Source organism: Vidua macroura, chromosome 29 (genome assembly GCF_024509145.1).
Source record: "Vidua macroura isolate BioBank_ID:100142 chromosome 29, ASM2450914v1, whole genome shotgun sequence".
NCBI lineage: Eukaryota > Metazoa > Chordata > Aves > Passeriformes > Viduidae > Vidua > Vidua macroura.
Window position 1 is genome coordinate 1870630 of NC_071599.1, and position 23272 is coordinate 1893901.

At 54.0% G+C, this 23272-nt stretch overlaps 2 protein-coding genes across 2 annotated transcripts in view; one reads left to right on the forward strand and one right to left on the reverse strand.

The window, feature by feature from the left end:
- SNX27 (sorting nexin 27) lies at positions 1–20972 on the forward strand. Its single transcript, XM_054001099.1, is given in 13 exon segments — positions 1–283; positions 5838–6012; positions 6014–6070; positions 7601–7793; positions 9017–9081; positions 9961–10065; positions 11300–11378; positions 12699–12862; positions 14437–14526; positions 15517–15666; positions 16596–16724; positions 17407–17466; positions 18927–20972. Coding segments are annotated over 13 exon segments (1575 nt in total). The 5' UTR covers positions 1–23; the 3' UTR covers positions 18975–20972.
- CELF3 (CUGBP Elav-like family member 3) overlaps positions 20942–23272 on the reverse strand; it is a 15579-nt gene continuing 13248 nt past the window's right edge. The window contains exons 13-14 of the mRNA XM_054001122.1: positions 21518–23140; positions 20942–21464 (exon numbers count right to left, since the gene is read on the reverse strand). The gene's annotated coding sequence lies outside the window, so the exon portion shown is untranslated. The remainder of the gene's footprint in view (positions 21465–21517; positions 23141–23272) is intronic.

Below are 23272 nucleotides of genomic sequence, written 5' to 3' on the forward strand. Positions count from 1 at the left end.
GCGCGCCGTGCGCGGACGCCAAGATGGCGGACGAGGAGGGCGAAGCGCGGCCGGGGGCGCGGAACGGGGCCGGGGAGGGACCCCCGGGCGGGCCCCGCGTCGTCCGCATCGTCAAGTCCGAGTCCGGCTACGGCTTTAACGTCCGCGGGCAAGTGAGCGAAGGCGGGCAGCTGCGCAGCATCAACGGCGAGCTGTACGCGCCGCTGCAGCACGTCAGCGCCGTGCTGGGCGGAGGGGCCGCCGACCGCGCCGGGGTGCGCAAGGGGGACCGCATCCTGGAGGTGTGAGTACGGGGGAGCCGCCTACCCACAGCCCCCCGGCCCCGGCCCCGGGAACGCGCCCCACACACACGGGCAGTCCCGGGGGAGGGGGAATGGGGGTCCTGAGGGGCTCTGAGGGGGATAAGGGGGCTCTGAGGGGGCTGGGGGCGATGAGGGGCCCGGGGTGAGGGGACACCGAGCCCTTGGTGCGGTGCTGGGGTGCTGAGGGGGCTCGGCGGGGCCTTTGGCTCTGGTGTCCCGAGGGGGATTGAGAAGCCCGGCCCTTGGGGGGTTTTGGGGGGTCGTGAGGGGGCTGAGGATCGTGGGATGAGGAGGGACTGAGAGCCCCGGCCCTTGCTGGGGGCTTGGGGGGCAATCCTGAGGGGGCTGAGCGCCTTTCGGTGAGGTTTGGGGGGTGTTGGGGGTCCTGAGGGTCCCCTGGTGAGGGTGTGACTGGGGAGGAGGGGGAGCCCCCGACCCTTGGTGGGGAATTGGGGCGTCCTGAGGGGGCTGGGGGTCCCTTGGTGAGGGTGTCATGAGGGGGGCTGAGACCCCCGGCTCTTCGTGGGAATTTGGGGGGGTCCTGAGGGGTCCCTGGGTGAGGATGTCATGAGGAGGGCTTGAGACCCCCAGCCCTTGGTGGGAATTCGGGGGTCCTGAGGGGGCCGAGGGTCCCTTGCTGAGGGTGTCATGAGACCCCCCACCCTTTTTTAGGAGTTTGGGGGGTCCTGAGGGGGCTGAGGATGCATTGGTGAGAGCATCACAAGGGGGGGTTGAGACCCCCAGCCCTTTGTGGGAATTTGGGGGGGTCCTGAGGGTCCCTTGCTGAGGGTGTTGTGAGGGGGGGTTGAGACCCCCACCCGTTTTTAGGAATTTGGGGGGTCCTGATGGGGCTGAAGATTCCTTGCCGAGGGTGTCATGAGGAGGGTCATGAGCCCCCAGCCCTTGAGGGGAATTTGGGGGGCTCCTGAGGAGGGGGGCTGAGCTCAGACTGAGCCCCCCAACCCTCACTGGGGGTTTTGGGGAACCTTTGGATTTCAACAGGGGGTCCCTCCTGGGGAGGTCAGGGGGAAATTTTTAGGGATAAAACCCTTTGGATTCCAACCTGGAGACGCTTCCTTCCCACTCCTGGCTCTCGTGTTCTCCAGCTGCTGCTTTTTAACACCCAAAATTGTAACTTTGCCCCAGAAAACACCTTCCCATGGGAATATTCCTGCTGTGTGGAAACTCATCTTCCTTTCCCCCAGGAAAACCCTTAAACTCTGCGGCTGTTTTGGGGCTGAAATCCCTCAAATCCCAGCGCGGGGGTTGCTTTTCAGGGATCCCTCCGGATCCTCCCAGCGTCGCACTTCGCTCCGGGTCGGTTAAGTCCAATTACTGATTAATTCCAGGGATTTCCGAGCTGCAGGAATGTTTTGCTGCCGGCTCTGGAAGTCCAAGGGGTGTGAGGAGCTGTCAGGACCCGCCCGTGGCTGGCGAATCCCGCAGAAACCCCGGCTGGGATTTGGCTCTGTCCCAGCTGACCCAAATTCCCGATTCTTTGATTTTTCCGTGCTGGGAGCAGGGGGAATTCTGCACCTGGATGTGCCAAGTGGGGGAGCAGCGTTCCCAGGCTGAGGGGGGAAGGTTTTGTGGGCGCTGGGATGAAATTTTCCCTCATTTTTGAGTGTTTTGGGGAGCATTTAAAACTCTGGGTTTGGTGTGGGAGAAAGGTTTGGAGCTTGGTGCTGGAATTTTGGGATTCAGTGGCTGGTGCCAGGTCAGGACTGGAGCATGGTGTGTGAAATAATTAAGCCCTGGGGTTAATGATGGTTAATTGCTCGTGGTCTCCCAATCCTGGTATCCCTATGGGAGCTGGAAGGACTGGGAATTTCCTTTTGGTTTATCCATTTATTTTCTGGGAGAGCTGGCTTTAATTTGTCCCTGTGTGCTGCAGGGCTGCCAGGTTGGCTCTTGCCCTATTCCAGTATTTATGTATCCCAATATTTCAATATTCCAGTATTTATGTATCCCAATATTTCAATATTCCAGTATTTATGTATCCCAATATTTCAATATCCCAGTATTTATGTATCCCAATATTTCCACAATCCAGTATTTATGTATCCCAATATTTTCATAATCCAGTGTTCCTGCATTCCAGTATTTCAATTTCCCAAAGCCCTGTTTTCCAATATTTCAATATTCCAGTATTCCAATTTTCCAATAGCCTTGCATCCCAATATTTTGATATTCCAACATTTCAATATTCCTGCATCCCAATATTTCAATATTCCTATATTTCAATATTCCTATATTTTAATTTTTTAGTATTCCTGCGTTTCAATATTCCTATGTTTCAATATTCCAACATTTCAATAGTCCAATATTTCAGTATTGCAATATCCCAGTATTCCAACACTGCTATATTCCTATTTCCCTATATTCCAGTATACCAATATTCCCATAACTCAATGTCCCTACAATTTTTCTATATTCCAAGATTACCCAATTCCCATATTCCAGCATTCCCATCTTTTGCTACAGAAACCACCCCAAAATTCCAGAGTCCTGTCCCTGTTCTGGCAGCATGAACCCCCCCTCGTTTTCCTCGGATCCGTGAAAATCCCAACCCCTGGAATTCCACGCCGGAGGAGGAAACAATAACCCTGGATTCCCAAAATAGCTCTGATTTCCCTTCCTTTCACGGGAGCAGCGGGATCGGGGCGGGAAATCCGCTCTCCCAGCCACCCCGGTCCCTCCAGAGGGAACTCCCCAAAATCCAGGCCCCGGAGCTCCAGGAGGAGCTGCCTGGCTGGCTTTGGGATGTTCGGGGTGTTGATTCCATGCAGGATTTCCTTCCCACCTCCTGGAATTCCCAGCAGGCCAGCCCCGGGGAGGGGAATTTTTGGGGAGGAAGAGCCTGAGCGAGGAGGTTGTTCCGCTCCTGAGGAATTCCTGCTGGGATTTCTGGGGGATATTTGGGATGTGGGTGCTCACCTGTGGCTCTGGCACTCCACAGCTCATCCCTATCCTGGAAAACCCCGGAGATCACCCATCTGAGCGTGTTTTCCATGAAAAATCCACTCTTCCTGATCCACTTCCCACACCAACGGATGCTCCAGGTCCTTTTTCCATCCTTCCCTCCCAGACCCAGCATCCAGCTCCTCCCTGTGCCTTCCCAAGGCTTTGGAATGCTCCAGAATCTCCAGGAGCATCCGAGACAGACAATGGGAGTTAATTGAGCTCTTGGTTAACGCCCGGAATGTCGATCCAGAGCTGTTTGGGGAAGGACGGAATGGAAGAAAAAGGGATTTATCCCTGATTTATCCCTAAAGCTGCATGGGAAAACAGCCAGTTTTAGGTGGGGTGGGCAGGGCTGGGGGATCCTGGATCCCACCAGACTCATTCCTGCAGCAGGGAAACCTCTGGAACAGGTGCAGCACTGGGAAGGTGTCAGGTTTTCATGGAATAACCTCCGGAATCAGCATCTTCCCAGCATTCATGTGTGAGGCCAAAGGCTTTTCCCTCAGGGGATTGGACTCTTCCTCTCGCCATGGCCTCCATTTCCATTTTATGGGATGGGAAAAGCCAGCTCTGCCTTGGAAATTTTTGGGATTGCTTGGGATGAGTTTTCCAGGGCAGGTTTGATCCATGTTTTCTGGGCAAAGCCAGATCCAGGCCATGGAGCTCTTGAGAATGTCAGGAACGTTCTAGAGGTGGCTTGGGAATGTCTTGGGTCTAAACTGCTTCCTTGGGACTTTGGGAGCTTTGGGATTGCTTGGGATGAGTTTTCCTGAGCAGGTTGGCCAAGGCGTGATCCAGATTTTCTGTGCAAAGCCAGAGCCAGGCCATGGGGTTCTTGGGAATGTCAGGAATGGTCTCTGGAGGTGGCTTGGAATGTCTTCAGCAATTCCATGGGAATTTGGGATATTTTTCCATGCAGGAACGGGGGTGAACATGGAGGGAGCCACACAAAGGCAGGTGGTGGATCTGCTCCATGGGAATTTGGGATATTTTTCCCTTTAGGAACGGGGTGAACGTGGAGGGAGCCACGCACAAGCAGGTGGTGGATCTGCTCCATGGGAATTTGGGATATTTTTCCCTTTAGGAACGGGGTGAATGTGGAGGGAGCCACGCACAAGCAGGTGGTGGATCTGCTCCATGGGAATTTGGGATATTTTTCCCTTTAGGAACGGGGGTGAACGTGGAGGGAGACACACAAAGGCAGGTGGTGGATCTGCTCCATGGGAATTTGGGATATTTTTCCCTTTAGGAACGGGGGTGAACGTGGAGGGAGCCACGCACAAGCAGGTGGTGGATCTGCTCCATGGGAATTTGGGATATTTTTCCCTTTAGGAACGGGGGGTGAACGTGGAGGGAGCCACGCACAAGCAGGTGGTGGATCTGCTCCATGGGAATTTGGGATATTTTTCCGTGCAGGAACGGGGTGAACGTGGAGGGAGCCACGCACAAGCAGGTGGTGGATCTGCTCGATGGGAATTTGGGATATTTTTCCCTTTAGGAACGGGGTGAACGTGGAGGGAGCCACGCACAGGCAGGTGGTGGATCTGCTCCATGGGAATGTGGGATATTTTTCCCTTTAGGAACGGGGTGAACGTGGAGGGAGCCACGCACAAGCAGGTGGTGGATCTGCTCCATGGGAATTTGGGATATTTTTCCCTTTAGGAACGGGGTGAACATGGAGGGAGCCACACAAAGGCAGGTGGTGGATCTGCTCCATGGGAATTTGGGATATTTTTCCCTTTAGGAACGGGGGTGAACGTGGAGGGAGCCACGCACAAGCAGGTGGTGGATCTGCTCCATGGGAATTTGGGATATTTTTCCCTTTAGGAACGGGGGTGAACGTGGAGGGAGCCACGCACAAGCAGGTGGTGGATCTGCTCCATGGGAATTTGGGATATTTTTCCGTGCAGGAACGGGGTGAATGTGGAGGGAGACACACAAAGGCAGGTGGTGGATCTGCTCCATGGGAATTTGGGATATTTTTCCCTTTAGGACCGGGGGTGAACGTGGAGGGAGCCACGCACAAGCAGGTGGTGGATCTGCTCCATGGGAATTTGGGATATTTTTCCGTGCAGGAACGGGGGTGAACGTGGAGGGAGCCACGCACAAGCAGGTGGTGGATCTGCTCCATGGGAATTTGGGATATTTTTCCGTGCAGGAACGGGGGTGAACGTGGAGGGAGCCACGCACAAGCAGGTGGTGGATCTGCTCCATGGGAATTTGGGATATTTTTCCGTGCAGGAACGGGGGTGAACGTGGAGGGAGCCACGCACAAGCAGGTGGTGGATCTGCTCCATGGGAATTTGGGATATTTTTCCGTGCAGGAATGGGGGTGAACGTGGAGGGAGCCACGCACAAGCAGGTGGTGGATCTGCTCCATGGGAATTTGGGATATTTTTCCCTTTAGGAACGGGGTGAACGTGGAGGGAGCCACACAAAGGCAGGTGGTGGATCTGCTCCATGCGAATTTGGGATATTTTTCCGTGCAGGAACGGGGTGAACGTGGAGGGAGCCACGCACAAGCAGGTGGTGGGTCTGCTCCATGGGAATTTGGGATATTTTTCCGTGCAGGAACGGGGTGAACGTGGAGGGAGCCACGCACAAGCAGGTGGTGGATCTGATCCGCGCCGGCGAGAAGGAGCTGGTGCTGACGGTGCTGTCGGTGCCGCCGCACGAGGCCGAGAGCCTGGAGCCGCCCGAGGAGCCGCTGGGGCCGCCCTTCTACGACTACAGCGAGAAGCAGGCGGGTGCCCATCTCCATCCCCACCTACAAACACGTGGAGCAGAGCGGGGAGAAGTTCGTGGTGAGGCTTTTTCCCCCTGGGAACGGCGGGGGAAATCTGTGGGTTTGGGGTTTTGGCTGTTGGTGGGGGTACGGGGGGGTTTGTGCGAAGTAGCGGGGTTGAAATAGAGGATTGTTGGAATATAGGAATGTTGGAATATAGGAATGTTGGAATATAGGAATGTTGGAATATAGGATTGTTGGAATATAGGATTGTTGGAATATAAAATGCTGGAATATAGGATTGTTGGAATGTAGGGCTGTTGGAATATAGGATTGTTGGAATATAGGAATGTTGGAATATAGGAATGTTGGAATATAGGATTGTTGGAATATAGGATTGTTGGAATATAGGAATGTTGGAATATAGGATTGTTGGAATATAGAAATGCTGGAATATAGGATTGTTGGAATATAGAAATGCTGGAATATAGGATTGTTGGAATATAGGAATGTTGGAATATAGGATTGTTGGAATATAGGATTGTTGGAATATAGGATTGTTGGAATGTAGGGCTGTTATGATATGGGAGTGTTGGAATGTTGAACATAGGAATACAGGGCTGTGGAATATTGGAATACAGGAACATTGGAATATAGGAATGCTGAAATTGAGAAATGTTGAAATGCAGGAATGCAAGACTATTGGAATGCTGAAATTTAGGTATATTGGAATTTAGGAAAACAGGGCTGTTGGAATATTGAAATTTAGGAATATTGAAACATAGGATTATTGAAATACAGGAATATTGAAATATAGGAATAAAGGACTGCTATGATATGGGAATGTTGGAATATTGGACATAGGAATGCAGGGCTGTTGGAATATTGGAATACAGGAACATGGGAATATAGGAATTCTGAGATCCCAGAGTGGGATTTAGCCTAAAATCCCAAAATCTGGGGCTTCGGATGCAACATGAGGAGTTTGGGATCTCTCAGTATCTCAAAGGGATTGATTCCTATGCCATGAATCTGGATGCCAGGATTTGGGGCTTTGGATGAAACACAGAGAGTTTGGGATCTCTCTCCATCTTGGAGGGAGCATCCGTGACCCTGAATCCCAAGATCTGGGGCTTCAGATGCCACATGAGAAATCTGGGATCTCTCTGTGTCCTGGGGCCAGTAGCTGTGATCCAGAATCCCAATATTTGGTGTTTTGGGTGTAAAACAGGGAGTTTGGGATCTCTCAGTGTCTCATAGGAAGTATCCATGATCCCAAATCCCAAGTTTTGGGGCTGTGGATGGAACATGGGGAGTTTGGGATCTCTCTGCATTCCATAGGAAGGAGCCAGGAACTTAAATCCCAAGATTTTGGGCTTTGCATGGAAAATGGGGAGTTTGGGACCTCTCAGTGTGTCATGGGAAGTATCCATGATCCTGAATCCCAAGATTTGGGATTCCTGAGGCCCTGGAATACCGGGATCAGCAGGGACACCCCCAATCTCCAGGCTCAGTGCATTCCCCTCCTCTCTCCTCAGGAGGGCGAGCACGGCCGAGCTGTGGGGAACATTTGGGGAACATTTGGGAATTCTGGGGGCTCTCTCCCCAGGTGTACAACGTTTACATGGCCGGGCGGCAGCTGTGCTCCAAGCGCTACCGGGAATTCGCCATCCTGCACCAGAACCTGAAGCGGGAATTCGCCAACTTCACCTTCCCGCGCCTGCCCGGCAAGTGGCCGTTCTCACTGTCCGAGCAGCAGCTGGACGCCCGCAGGAGGGGCCTGGAGGAGTACCTGGAGAAGGGTGCGGTGCTCCCAGAATCCCTCCTCGTCCCTAAATCCCTCCTCAGCCCAATCCCGCACCCCAGAATCCCTCCTCAGCCCAATCCCGCACCCCAAAATCCCTCCTCGTCCCTAAATCCTTCCTCACCCTAATCCTGCACCTCAAAATCCCTCCTCGTCCCTAAATCCCTCCTCAGGCCAATCCCGCACCCCAGAATCCCTCCTCGTCCCTAAATCCTTCCTCACCCTAATCCTGCACCCCAAAATCCCTCCTCGTCCCTAAATCCATCCTCACCCCAATCCTGCACCCCAAAATCCCTCCTCAGCCCAATCCCGCACCCCAAAATCCCTCCTCGTCCCTAAATCCATCCTCAGCCCAAAATCCCTCAGCTCAAAATCTCTTCTCAGCCCAAAGCTCCTCACCCCAATCCTGCACCCCAAAATCTCTCCTCATCCCTAAATCCATCCTTACCCCAATCCCATACCTCAAAATCCTTTCTCAGCCCAATCCTGCACCCCAAAATCCCTCCTCGTCCCTAAATCCATCCTCACCCCAATCCTGCACCCCAAAATCCCTTCTCAGCCCAATCCTACACCCCAAAATCCCCCCTTCTCCCAAAATCCCTCATCCCAAGCCCCTCACCCTAAAAACCCCTCATCCCAAAACCCCTCGCTGACATTCCCAGGGGGGATTCCTGGTCCTTTTGTGGGTTTGCTCTGGGAGGTTTGGGGTGGTTGGGTGGGATTTTGGGGTGGATCCACCTTGGAGAGGGTCTGGATCCGTGAGGGACACCAGGACATGGAGAACATGGGGTTAATGGTGACACTGGGGACAAGAGGTGACCCACAGGACACCTTGGAGAAGGTCTGGATCCATGAGGGACACCAGGACGTGGAGAACATGGGGTTAACAGTGACACTGGAGGTGACACTGGGGACAAGAGGTGACCCACAGGACACCTTGGAGAGGGTCTGGATCCATGAGGGACACCAGGACATGGAGAACATGGGGTTAATGGTGACACTGGGGACAGGAGATGACCCACGGGACGCCTTGGAGAGGGTCTGGATCCATGAGGGACACCAGGACATGGAGAACATGGGGTTAACGGTGACACTGGGGACAGGAGGTGACCCAGGTGCAGGAATTCCCCTCAGGATGAGGGAAGAGGTTGCTGGGCTGCCCCTGGAGGGGACATTCCCAGGTCCTGGTGACATTCACGTGACATTCCGCGTGTCCCGCAGTGTGCTCCATCCGGGTCATCGGCGAGAGCGACATCATGCAGGAATTCCTGTCGGAGTCGGACGAGGTGGGTGACGTCATCCCGCGGAATTCCATGGAAAAAAAACCTTCCATGGAATTGCCAAGGTGGGAGAACCCCTCCTGTCCAACCATCCCCAAGGCCACCCCTGATCCCTGTCCCCAAGTGCCACACCCCTGGGTTTTGGGACAATTCCAGCCATTTTTGGTGGGATTGAGTCTTGGTCCAACAGAATTCTGTAGGGATAAAAACCTTCCATGGAATCATGGAAAAGCCCTTGGAGCTCCTCATATCCAAATGTCCCCCAGGCCACCCCTGATCCTTGTCACCAAGTGCCACATCCATGGGGTTTTGGGGACAATTCCACCTGAAATTTATGGGATGCAGGCTTGGTCCAGCTGAATTCCACGGAAAAAAAAAACCCAAAGGAATGTTGAAAGCTGGAAAAGCCCTTGGAGCTCCTCAGGTCCCACTGTCCCCAAGGCCACCTCTGATCCTTGTCACCAAGTGCTACATCCATGGGTTTTGGGGACAATTCTGCCCGTTTTTTTATGGGATTGAGGCATCCCAAACTCCCAGAATTCCTCCAAACCCCACAATCCTTTGGGATCCAGGGAATGAGTGGGAATTCCAGGGGGTGAATTGGTTCCAAAGCCCCAGTTTGGGACAATTCCCAGGATGGCGATTCCGCAGTGCCCTGGGCAGCGCTGACCACGAAGGGATGAAGGAATCCCATGGGGGGGGAATTTCCCCAATTATCCCACCTGGAGCTCCCTGGCCATTCCCTCATCCTGTCCCTCAGGAGAAGAATCCAACCCCATCCCTCCTCCCACGCTGAATTCCCACTGGGGGATTTTGAGGGATCACAAACCGCTGGAAAACGGGGATTTCCTGATTTTTTTGGGGGGGATTTTCCCTTTTTCCCAGAATTACAACGGCGTCTCCGACGTGGAGCTGCGGGTGGCGCTCCCGGACGTCACCACGGTGACGGTGAGGGTGAAGAAGAACAGCACCACGGACCAGGTGTACCAGGTGAGCCCATTCCCACCCGGAATTGCCCTTCCCACCGGGAATTTCCATCCCCCCAACTCAATTTCCCCACCCCCACCTGGATTTTCCTCTTTCCCACCTGGAATTTCCTTCCCCTCACCTGGATTTTCCTTGTCTCCACCTGGATTTTCCTCTTTCCCACCTGGAATTTCCTTCCCCTCACCTGGATTTTCCTTTTCTCCACCTGGATTTTCCTCTTTCCCACCTGGAACTGCCCTTCCCACCTGGAATCTCCATCCCCTCAACTCAATATCCCCACCCCCACTTGGATTTTCCTTTTTCCCACCTGGAATTTCCTCTTTCCCCCCCATTTTTTTGAGGATTGGGAATCCACTGGATCCGTGGATTATGAGGAATAAAATAACACAGGATTTTCCTTTTTCCCACCTGGAATTTCCTCTTTCCCCCCATTTTTTTGAGGATTGGGATCCACTGGATCCATGGATTATGAGGAATAAAATAACACAGGGCAGACCCTTTGGAAAAAAAGAGATGGAAAAGAGTGGGAATTCCAGAATCCCGCCGATGAAGGGGATTTGGGTGTGTTCAGCCCATGGAATTCCGCGCCGAGTTTTGCCCTTGGGATGATCCCAGACAGGAATTTCCCACTCCTTTTCCCTGGGGGGGGGTCCAGGCTGGAATTGTGGAGACCCCACAACCTCGACATCCCCGGGAATCGGGGATTTTCCTTTTTCCCACCTGGAATTTCCTCTTTCCCCCCCATTTTTTTGAGGATTGGGATCCACTGGATCCATGGATTATGAGGAATAAAATAACACAGGATTTTCCTTTTTCCCACCTGGAATTTCCTCTTTCCCCCCATTTTTTTGAGGATTGGGAATCCACTGGATCCATGGATTATGAGGAATAAAATAACACAGGGCAGACCCTTTGGAAAAAAAGAGATGGAAAAGAGTGGGAATTCCAGAATCCCGCCGATGAAGGGGATTTGGGTGTGTTCAGCCCATGGAATTCCACGCCGAGTTTTGCCCTTGGGATGATCCCAGACAGGAATTTCCCACTCCTTTTCCCTGGGGGGGTCCAGGCTGGAATTGTGGAGACCCCACAACCTCGACATCCCCGGGAATCGGGGAGCAAAACGGGAATGAAAAGCTCGCCTGGTTCCGCTGGCAGAGTTCCAACCGGGTTTTCCGTGGCCAGGGAATTCCCGGCACTGCCCGGCTGGCGCTGATCCCGTTTTCCCGGCGTTTTCCAGGCGGTGGCTGCCAAGGTGGGCATGGACAGCGTCACCGCCAACTACTTCGCCCTCTTCGAGGTCATCAACCACTCCTTCGGTGAGCCCGGAATTCCGTGGGATTTAGGGAAAGAATAAATCTGGGGAAAAAAATGGGAATGGAGGGATCCGCAGGTCCTTAGGGTGGGGTTGTGGAATTCCAGGGGCAGGGATGGCTCCCACCATCCCAGGCTGCTCCAGCCTGGTTTTGGATGATTCCAAGATTTTTCCAAGATTTTTCCCAGCTTTTCCCAGTGTAGAAATTGGCTCTTAACGAAGTTCCCCCACAAGCTCTATGTGCAGAACCACACCCGGGATTTTCGGGATGTTCCTCCAGATTTGGAGGGATTTGGGATCATTCTGGAAGGATTTGGGATCATTCTGGAAGGATTTGGGATCATTCTGGAAGGATTTTTTTGAAGGTTCCCTATGAGAAAACCCCATTTTAATGCCAGGGTTCTCCTGGAATCCGTGTCCTTTCCACATGCTGACCTTGGCATTCCATGGTTTTTCCATGATTTTTCCATTATTTTCCCCTGATTTCTGGGCCATTCCCAGTGTGGAAGTTGGCTCTCAATGAGTTTCCCCACAAGTTCTACGTGCAGAACCACACCCGGGATTTTTGGGATGTTCCTCCAGATTCCAGGGCTTTTGAAGGGATTTGGGATCATTTTGGAAGGGTTTGAGATCATTCTGGAAGGATTTGGGGATAATTTTTGGAAGATTTGGGACCATTCCGGAAGGATTTGAGATTATTCTGGAGGATTTATGGTCATTCTGGAAGGATTTGGGGTCACTCTGGAAGGATTTGGGACCATTCTGGAAGGATTTGGGGTCATTCTGGAAGGATTTGGGACCATTCTGGAAGGATTTGGGGTCATTCTAGAAGGATTTGGGGTCACTCTGCAGGATTTAGGGTCACTCTGGAAGGATTTGGGGTCACTCTGGAGGATTTGGGGTCACTCTGGAGGATTTAGGGTCACTCAGGAAGGATTTGGGGTCACTCTGGACGGATTTGGGGTCACTCTGCAGGATTTAGGGTCACTCTGGAAGGATTTGGGGTCACTCTGGAGGATTTAGGGTCACACTGGAAGGATTTGGGACCATTCTGCAGGATTTGGGGTCACTCTGGAGGATTTGGGGTCACTCTGGAAGGATTTGGGGTCACTCTGGAGGATTTGGGGTCACTCTGGAAGGATTTGGGGTCACTCTGGAGGATTTGGGGTCACTCTGGAAGGATTTGGGATCCTTTTTGTCAGCTCCCTGTGGGAAAACCCCATTTTAACGCCGATTTTCTTTGGCTCTCCTGGAATCCCTGTCCTCCCCACGCCCTGACCCCGACATTCCACGGCCTCTCCGGGATTTCCCGGGCCGTTCCCAGTGCGGAAGTTGGCTCCCAACGAGTTCCCCCCACAGCTCTACGTGCAGAATTACACCTCGGCCGTGCCGGGGACGTGCCTGACCCTACGCAAGTGGCTCTTCACCACCGAGGAGGAGGCGCTGCTCAACGACAACGACCTGGCCGTCGCCTACTTCTTCCACCAGGTACAGAATTCCCACCTGGAATTCCTCTGGAATGCCCCTTCAGGTGGGGAGAACTCCTCATGGGGTGGTTGGGTTCCACAGTTGATCCCAAGGTGGGATGGGGTTTTGGTTGTTTTTGTGGGATTGAGGCACCTCAAGGTTCTACGGCCACCCCAAGGCCCCACAGGTGAGGAATTCCCACCTGGAATTCCCACCTGGAATTCCTCTGGAATGCCCCTTCAGGTGGGGAGAACTCCTGATGGGGCTTTTGGGTTCCGCAGTTGATCCCAAGGTGGGATGGGGTTTTGGTTGTTTTTGTGGGATTGAGGCACCTCAATGTTCTCCGGCCACCCCAAGGCCCTACAGGTGAGGAATTCCCACCTGGAATTCCCACCTGGAATTCCTCTGGAATGCTCCTTTGGGTGGAGAAAACTCCTCATGGGGTGGTTGGGTTCCACAGTTGATCCCAAGGTGGGATGGGGTTTTGGTTGTTTTTATGGGATTGAGGCACCTCAATGTTCTACGGCCACCCCAAGGCCCCACAGGTGAGGAATTCCCACCTGGAATTCCCACCTGGAATTCCCACCTGCAATTCCCACCTGCAATTCCTCTGGAATGCCCCTTTGGGTGGAGAAAACTCCTCATGGGGTGGTTGAGTCCCACAGTTGATCCCAAGGTGGGATGGGGTTTTGGTTGTTTTTGTGGGATTGAGGCACCTCAATGTTCTACGGCCACCCCAAGGCACCACAGGAGGAATTCCCACCTGCAATTCCCACCTGGAATTCCTCTGGAATGCTCATTGCTGTTGGGAGAGGTGGTGGGGTGCAGTGGTTGATCCCAGTTTTGGGAATTCCACCTGTTTTTTTATGGGATTGAGGCACTCCTGGAATCGCTCCAAACCCCGCTGTCCTTTGGGATACAGGGATTGGGGTAGGAATAACCTGGGGGGAAACCTGGGAATTCCAGAGGCAAATCCAGCTGGGTGCCAAAGCCCAGATTTGGAGAATTCCAGGGAGGGAATTCCAGCACTGCCCCCCTTTCCAAGGAGGAATTGTCCCAGTTATCCCACCTGGAACAACTTTCAGCTGTTCCTTCCCTTGGCTGTTCCTTGGGAAAAGAGCCCAATCCCTCATTTCCTGAGCTGAGCCTCTGGAATAAAGTGGAAATAAAAGGGATATAAAATCCAGGATTATCCAATATTTCACCTCCCAGCCTGAATCATTCCCAGTTTCCTCCCTCTGGAAGTGGGAGAAGGGCCCGTTCCTGCTCCATCCCCAAGGAAATCCCCTTTTCCCACCCGAATTCCCCTGATTTTGTGCCTGGATCATCTTCACCTGTTCCCAAGCATTCCCAGGCTTCCCAAATCCATCCTCCCATCCCAAGGGACCTTTTCCCAAACCCCCTGTGGATATTCCAGGACCTCCCCAAAGCTGCCGTGGTGGGAATTGGGATGCAAGAATCTCCCCTTGGAGCCTTTTTGGGGCTGGAATTTGGGATCAGAACCCCTGAGGGTGAAGCAGGAGGTAGCTCCTCCTCCTCCCATCCCAAATTCCGGATTTTTCCCAGATTTTTCCCGTTTCTTTTCCCCTCCCCAGGCCGTTGATGACGTCAAGAAAGGCTACATCAAAGCTGAGGAGAAATCCTACCAGCTCCAGAAGCTCTGCGAGCAGAGGAAGATGGTGATGGTGAGTGAATTCCCTGGGATCCCAGTGAATCCCTGGAATGTCCCCATGGAATCCCTGCCCAAATCCATATCCCGGTGAATTCCCTGGAATCCTGGTGAACCCCTGAAACGTCAGTGAATTCTCTGGATTCCTGGTGTCTCCCTGGCACTCCGGTGACTCCCTGGGCTCCCGGTGCATTCCCTGGGATCCCGGTGACTCCCTGGGGTCCCGGTGCATTCCCTGGGGTCCTGGTGCATTCCCTGGGATCCCGGTGCATTCCCTGGGATCCCGGTGACTCCATGGGATCCCGGTGCATTCCCTGGGCTCCCGGTGCATTCCCTGGGATCCCGGTGCATTCCCTGGGATCCCGGTGACTCCCTGGCAGCCCGGTGCATTCCCTGGACTCCTGGTGACTCCCTGGCAGCCCGGTGCATTCCCTGGACTCCTGGTGACTCCCTGGCAGCCCGGTGCATTCCCTGACACTCTGGTGTCTCCCTGGGACCCCAGTGACTCCCTGGGCTCCCGGTGACTCCCTGGGGTCCCGGTGCATTCCCTGGCACTCTGGTGTCTCCCTGGGACCCCAGTGGCTCCCTGGGATCCCAGTGCATTCCCTGGGGTCCCGGTGACTCCCTGGGATCCCGGTGCATTCCCTGGGGTCCCGGTGCATTCCCTGGGGTCCCGGTGACTCCCTGGGACCCCGGTGCATTCCCTGGGACCCCGGTGACTCCCTGGCACCCCGGTGACTCCCTGGGCTCCCGGTGACTCCCTGGGATCCCGGTGCATTCCCTGACACTCCAGTGACTCCCTGTGGTCCCGGTGACTCCCTGGAGTCCCGGTGCATTCTCTGGGGTCCTGGTGACTCCCTGGGGTCCCGGTGCATTCCCTGGGATCCCGGTGACTCCCTGGGATCCCGGTGACTCCCTGGGCTCCCGGTGCATTCCCTGGGGTCCCGGTGCATTCCCTGAGATCCCGGTGACTCCCTGGACCCCGGTGACTCGGCTGTTCCCGCAGTACCTGAACATGCTGCGGACGTGCGAGGGCTACAACGAGATCACGTTCCCGCACTGCTCGTGCGACTCGCGGCGCAAGGGCCACGTCATCTCGGCCATCAGCATCCGCCACTTCAAACTGCACGCCTGCACCGAGGAGGGCCAGCTCGAGGTATTCCCGGCCATCCCCAGGCCATCCCCGGCCCCACAGCTCTGCATCTGTGCCATCCCGGATCCCTGGGGTCACCCCAGCTCCCTGGGATTGTCCCCAGCCTCACACGTTGGGTTTTACACCATCACCACGTTCCCAAATCTGTGGGGTCATCCCTGACCTCACACCTTGATTTGTGCCATCTCCGTGTTCCCAAATCCCTGGGATCACCCGAACTCCCTGGGATTGTCCCTGAGGTCACACCCTGGGTGTTACACCATCATCACCGTGTTCCCAAATCCCTGGGATCATCCCTGACCTCAGAACTTGGATTTGTGCCGTTGCTGTGTTCCCAAATCCCTGGGGTCACCCCATCTCCCTGGGGTTGTCCCCAGGCTCACACCCTGGGTGTTACACCATCCCTGTGTTCTGAAATCATCCCTGACCTCAGAACTTGGATTTGCACCTGCCCCTTGTCCCCAAATCCCTGGGGATCTGTCCTGAGATCCCTGGGGATCATCCCCAACCCAAAACCTTTGGATTTGCACCTGGACTGTGTTCCCAAATCCCTGGAGGTTGTGCTGGGATCATCCTTGGCACCCCTGGGATTACCTCTAACTTCACACCTTGGTTTGCACCTGGACTGTGTCCCCAAATCCCTGGGATCATCCCAACTCCCTGGAATTTACCCTGGGATCATTGCTGACCTCGCACCTTTGGATTTGCAAATCCCTGGGATCTCCGGGAGCTCCCTGCTGGGATTTGGGGAAGCGCAGCCGTTGCTCTCCGGGACAACTCCGGGAATCCTCCCTGTGCTAAACCTGAGACAAATCCTCCATTGCCCCTCACCCCCTGAACCATCCCGATCCCGCTGATCCCGGGGCTGCCCCGGCTGCCCTGCCCGGGATCCCGCGGCGTTCCCGGCTCACCTGGAGTCGGGAATTCCGCAGAACCAGGTGATCGCCTTCGAGTGGGAGGAGATGCAGCGCTGGGACACGGACGAGGAGGGCATGGCCTTCTGCTTCGAGTACGCGCGCGCCGAGAAGAAACCGCGCTGGGTCAAGATCTTCACCCCCTACGTGAGTGTCCCTGTCCAGCCCCGCCAGGAATGGCCTCAAATCCCACCTGGAATGCCCTTGGGAATGGGATGTGTGAGTGGGATTCCCTCAAATCCCACCCGGAATGGGATGTGTGAGTGGGATTCCCTCAAATCCCACCCAGAATGCCCTTGGGAATGGGATGTGTGAGTGTCCCAATCCCACCCAGAATGCCCTCAAATCCCACCTGGGATTCCCTCAAATCCCACCCAGAATTCCCTCGGGAATGGGATTGTGAGTGTCCCTGTCCCGCCCAAAATTCTCTCAAATCCCACCTGGAATTCCTCAGATCCCCTCTGGAGCTGCTGGACCCCGGAGCTGCTGGCTCCTGTTTGGAATTCCTGGTTCCTCCCTGGAGCTTCTGGTTCCTCTCTGAAATTCCTCTGGAGCTCCTGTTTTTTTTTTTTCCCTGGAGCTGCTGGATCCAGAATTTCCAGACAAGAACCAGGAGCTCCTGGCTCATTTCTGGAATTCCTGATCCCTGTCTGGAGCTGCTGGATCCAGAATTTCCAGACAAGAACCAGGAGCTCCTGGCCCCCGTCTGGAGCTCCCAATTTCTCCCTGGAGCCTCTGGCTCCTGCCCAGAACTCCCGGTTCCCCTCTGGATCTCCTCCCTCCCCCTGGATTTCCTGGATTTTCCCTGATTCCCGTTTTTCCCTGGCAGTTCAACTACATGCACGAGTGCTTCGAGCGAGTGTTCTGCGAGCTCAAGTGGAGGAAGGAGGTGAGAATTCCAAACTTTTCCCTTTCCCAGGTGGCTTTCAGTGGGAAATGCTTCTCCTGGTCCATGGTTCCCCCAGGGATTGGGATAATCCCAGGATGGGGAAGAGCAGGGGAGGAGCTCTAGAGGTGGGGAAGGTTTCATGGAGCAGCTGGAAAACGGAGCTGCAGCTGTTGGGAAAAGGCTCCTGGAGGTGGGGATGACCTGGGATAAACCTGGGAAAAAAGCCTTGGGGAGCTGGGAATGACCTGGGATAAATCTGGGAAAAGGCTCCTAGAGTAGGGAATGGCCAAGATAAATCTGGGATCAGCCTTCCTTCTCCATCCCATTTCCCTCCTCCTCCCACTTTAAGGAGAATTTTCCTGCCCTGCATCCATGGGGTGCTCCCTTGGGTTGTCCCATATCTGCCGTTCCCAGGGGTTGGGATGTGGAAATGTGGGAATTTCCCACCTTTTCCTCCTGATTCTGGGAAGCCCTGGGTGCAAGGAAATCCATTGGGAGCAGGAACGGGCAGAAGGAATTGGAATTTAAATTGGGATTGGAATTTAAATTGGAGTTGGAATTTAAATTGGAGTTGGAATTGGCATTGGGATTGGAATTTAAATTGAAATTGGGATTGGCATTGGGATTGGAATTGAGATTAGAAGGCATTGGAATTTAAATTGGCATTGGGATTTGAATTGGAATTGGTATTGGGATTTGAGTTGGCATTGGAATTGGAGTTGGGATTGGCATTGGGGTTGGAATTGGAATTTAAATTGGGATTGGCATTGGGATCAGGACTGGGATTGGAATTGGTATTGGGATTTGAATTGGCATTGGGATCAAGATTGGGATTGGAATTGGGATTTGAATTGGGATTGGGATCAGGATTTGCATTGGAGTTGGGATTGGAATTGGCATTGGCCTCAGGATTGGGATTGGGATTTGAATTGGCATCGGGATCGGGATCAGGATTTGCATTGGGATCAGCATTGAGATTGGCATTGGGATTGGGATTTGAATTGGCATTGGGATCAGGATTTGCATTGGAGTTGGGATTGGAATTGGCATTGGGATTGGTATTGGGATTTGAATTGGCATTGGGATCAAGATTGGGATTGGAATTAGGATTTGAATTGGGATCGGGATCAGGATTTGCATTGGTATCGGCATTGAGATTGGCATTGGGATTGGAATTGGGATTTGAATTGGCATTGGGATCAGGATCAGGATTTGCATTGGGATCGGCATTGAGATTTGCATTGGCATTGGAGCTGGGATTGGAATTGGCATTGGGATCAGGATTGGGATTGGGATCGGGATCGGGAGGCTCCCGGTGTGTCGGAGCCCCGTGCTGGGATCTGAGCCATTCCCAGCCCTCCCAGCCTCTGCTCAATCCCACTTTGACTCCACCCCATTTTCCCAGTGGGAATCCCGGGGTCCTGCCACCTTCACCTTGTCCCCTTTCCCTTCTTTTCCAGAACCTTTTCCAGCTGGTCAGGTCACAGCAAAGGGACGCGGCCACTTAACCCCGGGAGCTTTCCCAGGAATCCCAAAAAATCCGTTATTGTATTAAAGCCCCCCCCAAACTAAATCTCATTAATTCCAAATCCATTCGTGCCCATCATCTTTATGGAATTCCAGAGATAAAAAAAAAACAAAAAAAAACTGGGAAAAGCCACCTGAGGAGGCTCCTTTTTCCCACTCAGATCCAGCTCCAGGCTGGGAATTTTGGGATTTTTTTTTTTTTTTTTTTTTTTTTAAACAAAAATTAAGAAGTTGTTGTTTCTGCTGGGTCAGATGTGGAAAAAACAGAGGGGAAAAAAAAAATCGGGAAAAAGCCCTGGGAATGTTCCATTCCTGCCTGGGCATCCATGGGAATAATTCCTTTAAAATCCCACGGGGTGGCAGCAGCTTTTAAAGGGATTTTCCACCTGCTTCTCCTCCCAATCCGTTTTGTTGTTTTTTTTTTTTTTTTTTTAATCACTACAGATTTAAAAAAACCAGGAAAAACATCCAAAAGGAGTAAAATTCCAAGGAAATGCCTCTCCTGGCACAAGGATCCCGCTCATGGATTTGTATTCCCGCTTTTTTTTGGGGTGTTTTCCCAGGGATTTGGGTGTGCCTGGGATGGGATCTGGGAGATTCCAGGATCCTGAGGCTGCCCCTGGATGGGGATGAGCAGCTCGCAGGAGGAGGAAAAATAACCTGGAAAAACCAATTTTCCCTATTTTTGAGTGGGATTTTTCCCTGGATCCTGTGGCTGGGCAGCTCCCAGGAGGAAAAATAACCTGGAAAAACCAATTTTCCCTATTTTTGAGCACTTTTTATCCATGACTTGGGTGTCCAAGCAGGAAAAATAACCTGGAAAAAAACATTTTCCCTCGTTTTGAGCAGGATTTTTCCATAGTTCTGGAGGGAAAGAAAGGTGGAAAACTCATTTTCCCTGGTTTTGAACGGGATTTTTCCACGGATCCAGTGGCTGGGATGTTCCCAGGAGGGAAAAATAAGCTTTTTTCCCTGGTTTGGAGCAGGAATTTTCCATGTCTTGGGTGGATGAGCAGCTCCCAGAGGGAAAAACCCTCTGGAAAAGGTATTTTCCCTAATTTGGAGTAGGTCTATCCTGTGTTTTGGGAGGAAAAATAAGGTGGAAAAACCATTTTTCCTTGGTTTTGGGTGAGATTTTTCCGTGGATCCGGCAGCTGAGCAATTCCCAGAAGGAAAAATTACAGAAAAGCCATTTTTTCCCTGGTTTTGAGTGGGATTTTTCCATGTTTTGGGAGATAAAAATCACCTGGAAAAGCCGTTTTTCCCTGGTTTTGGGCTGGCCTGGAGCTGGTCCCGCCAGGGTTTGGGGTGGATTTGGGAATATTTGGAACCAACCCCAGCAGGAGCATCCTGGCCTCATTCCCGACCTCTGGAATGCTCCAAAGTGGGATTTTTCCCCAAAATTCCCTTTTTGGGAAGGGGTTTTCCCCACTCCTCCCCTTGGAGCCAGGATGGGGGGAGATTTTTTTTTTTGGGTGGGGGAAAATCCCAAATCCTCGGCTCTGGAGCAGCCAAGAGCTGGGAATTAATTCCATTAATTGGATCCCTGTAATTAATTGGATTTCCGTTGTCCTCGGGAGCCCCGAGCTGTGGAAAACCCAGGAATGGGGGAGGGAAACTGGGAGAAGTTTGGGATTCCCAAAATCCCCCCCTAAAATCTCCTTTAGCACCCCCAATTTGGGGTAAAATCCCGGGAAAATCCCAGTTTTCCCACTAGCCCCAGATTCTGACGGATCAAGGAGAACTGAACCACCTTCCTGTGGATTTTTTAATCCAAAAAAATGCAAAAAAAAACCCCAAAAAATCCAAAAAAGGGAGAAATCAGTCCAAAAAATAGAAAACCAAAACCCTGCCCCCTCCCCTTGTCCCATTTTCCCTCTTCCAGCTGCTCCCATTCCTCGGGTTCCCAGTCGGGAAAAGCCCCTTTAGTGTAATTAATTGTAACATATTCTTTTAAATAAATTGATTTATTGAGGAAATTCTGGAGGGCCGTGGCCGTGCTCCTTCCCCTGGGGGGGCTCCCGTGTCCCCCCGAAATTTGGGAGAATCCAGGGATGGTCTCAAACTTCTGGACTTTGGGAATTCAGTGGGTTTTTAAGGTGTGGTTTGGTTTTTTTGATGTTTTTTTTTTTTTTTTTTATTATTATTATTTCGACAGAAAAACCAAAAAAAAAAAAAGAAAAAAGAGAAAAAAAAAGTCAATTCTGAAAGGAACTGCAATAAATAGCAAATAAATAAAGCCTTGAGCCCAGGGGGCTTCACTGCCCCTCCCCCAATGCCCCCCAAACCCCCCCCCCACCCCCCAAAATCAACCCAGCAGGTCCCAAACCCCCCCAAAATGGGGGGGACACAGAGGGGGCCCCGCGCCCCCCCTTATGTACAGCGGGGGTGGGGGTGAAGGGGGGGCACTGGTTTGGGGGTGCTGGGGGCACTGGGAGGGGTTGGGGGCACCGAGCCCGGTTTGGGGGGGGCTGGGGGAGCTTTGACCCCGTTTGGGGGAGCCCTGACCCAGTTTGGGGGGAACTGGGGGGGTTCTGACCCAGTTTGGGGGGAACTGGGGGAGGAACTGACCCAGTCTGGGGGGGAATTGTCCCAGTTTGGGGTGCTGGGGGCACTGGTTTGGGGGGAATTGTCCCAGTTTGGGGTGCTGGGGGCACTGGTTTGGGGGGAATTGTCCCAGTTTGGGGTGCTGGGGGCACTGGTTTGGGGGGCACTGGCCCAGTTTGGGGTGCTGGGGGCACTGGTTGGGGATGTTGGGGTTTGGGGTCCTGGGGGGCTCCGGGCTGGACACGGCCCCAGTTTGGCTGGTGGGGGCCGGCACCCCCCGGATTTGGGATTTGGGATCATTTGGGATTTGGGGCCGGGCAGGGCTGGAGCCGCGTGTCCCTGTCCCTGTCCCTGCTCCCGGTGTCCCCCGGTGTCCCCTGGGCTTGGCTGGTTTGGAGTTCCCAGGAATTCCCGGGATCGGCCACTCCGTGTCCATCCGGCTCCTGGTGGGGACATCCCAAAAAGTGGGGACATTTCGGAGTGGGGACATCCCAGAGGAGTGGGGACATCCCGGGGTCAGGGCATGGCATCCCACGGCCGCGGCATTCCGGGACCGGATCATCCCGGTGGCGGAGCATCCGATGGAACGTTCTGGTGTCGGAACGTTCCGGTCCTGGATCCCTCTGATCTTGGAGCATCCCCAGGCTGGGACATTCTGGGATTGGAGCATCCCAGTGCTGGAACATCCTGCTGTGGGATCCTCTGCTGTGGGATCGTCCCGGTATCAGAGCATTCCCGTGCTGGAACATTCCGGAATCGGAGCTTCCTGGTCCCAGAGCGTCCCAGTATGGAGCATCCCAGTGCTGGACCAGAGCGGGGCCGGAGCATCCCAGTGCCGGAGCACCCCATGGGGATCATCCCAGTTTGGGATCATCCCGGTGTGGGAACATCCCAGTGCTGGAACATTCCAGTGTGGGATCATCCCGGTGCCAGAGCATCCAAGTGATGGAACAGCTCAGTGCTGATCCATCCCAGTCCCAGTTTATCCCAGTCCCAGTCTATCCCACTGTCAGCACATCCCAGTCCATCCCAGTCCCAGTCCATCCCAGTCCCGGCCCATCCCAGTGCTGGCCCATCCCGAGGGGAAACTGAGGCAGGTTGTGGGCGGAGCGGGTGGCAGTGGCAGTGTTGGGGTCCCGCTGCGCCCCCGGGAGGATACTGGGGGGGCCGAGTCCCCCCTTTGGGACCCCCAGGGACCCCCCCCAAAGGCCCCCAGGACCCCCCATGACCCCCCAGAGACCCCCCCCAGTTTGGAGCTGCTTTTGGTCCTGTTTGATGAGAAAAGCCCCAAGAAGGGTCCCAGAGGGGGGGAGTGAGGGGGGGGGGGTCCTTTTGGGGCCCCCCCAGGGTGGGCACGACCCCCCAAAAACAGAGTGGATGCTGCTGCTGTGGGGGGGGGGGCACTGGGCTGGACTGGGATGGACTGGGCTGGACTGGGGGGGTCGGATGGGGCCTGGAGGGGGGGTCCATCCTTCCTGAGCATGGGGGGGTCTGGGGCCCCCCCCAGCAGGACCGAGCCCCCCCCCGGGCACCGCTGGGTTTGCGGGGGCTGCTCTGCAATGGGGGGGCACCCAAAGGTGCTGCTCCGGAGCCTCCGGACCTGGGGAGGGAAAATTTGGGGATGGGGGGGGGGGTTAAACAGAGTTTGGGGGGCACTTCCTGCCCCCCCAAATCACTGGGACACCCCAAATCCCAATGGGGGACACCCCAAATACCCCCCGGGGCATTTCCA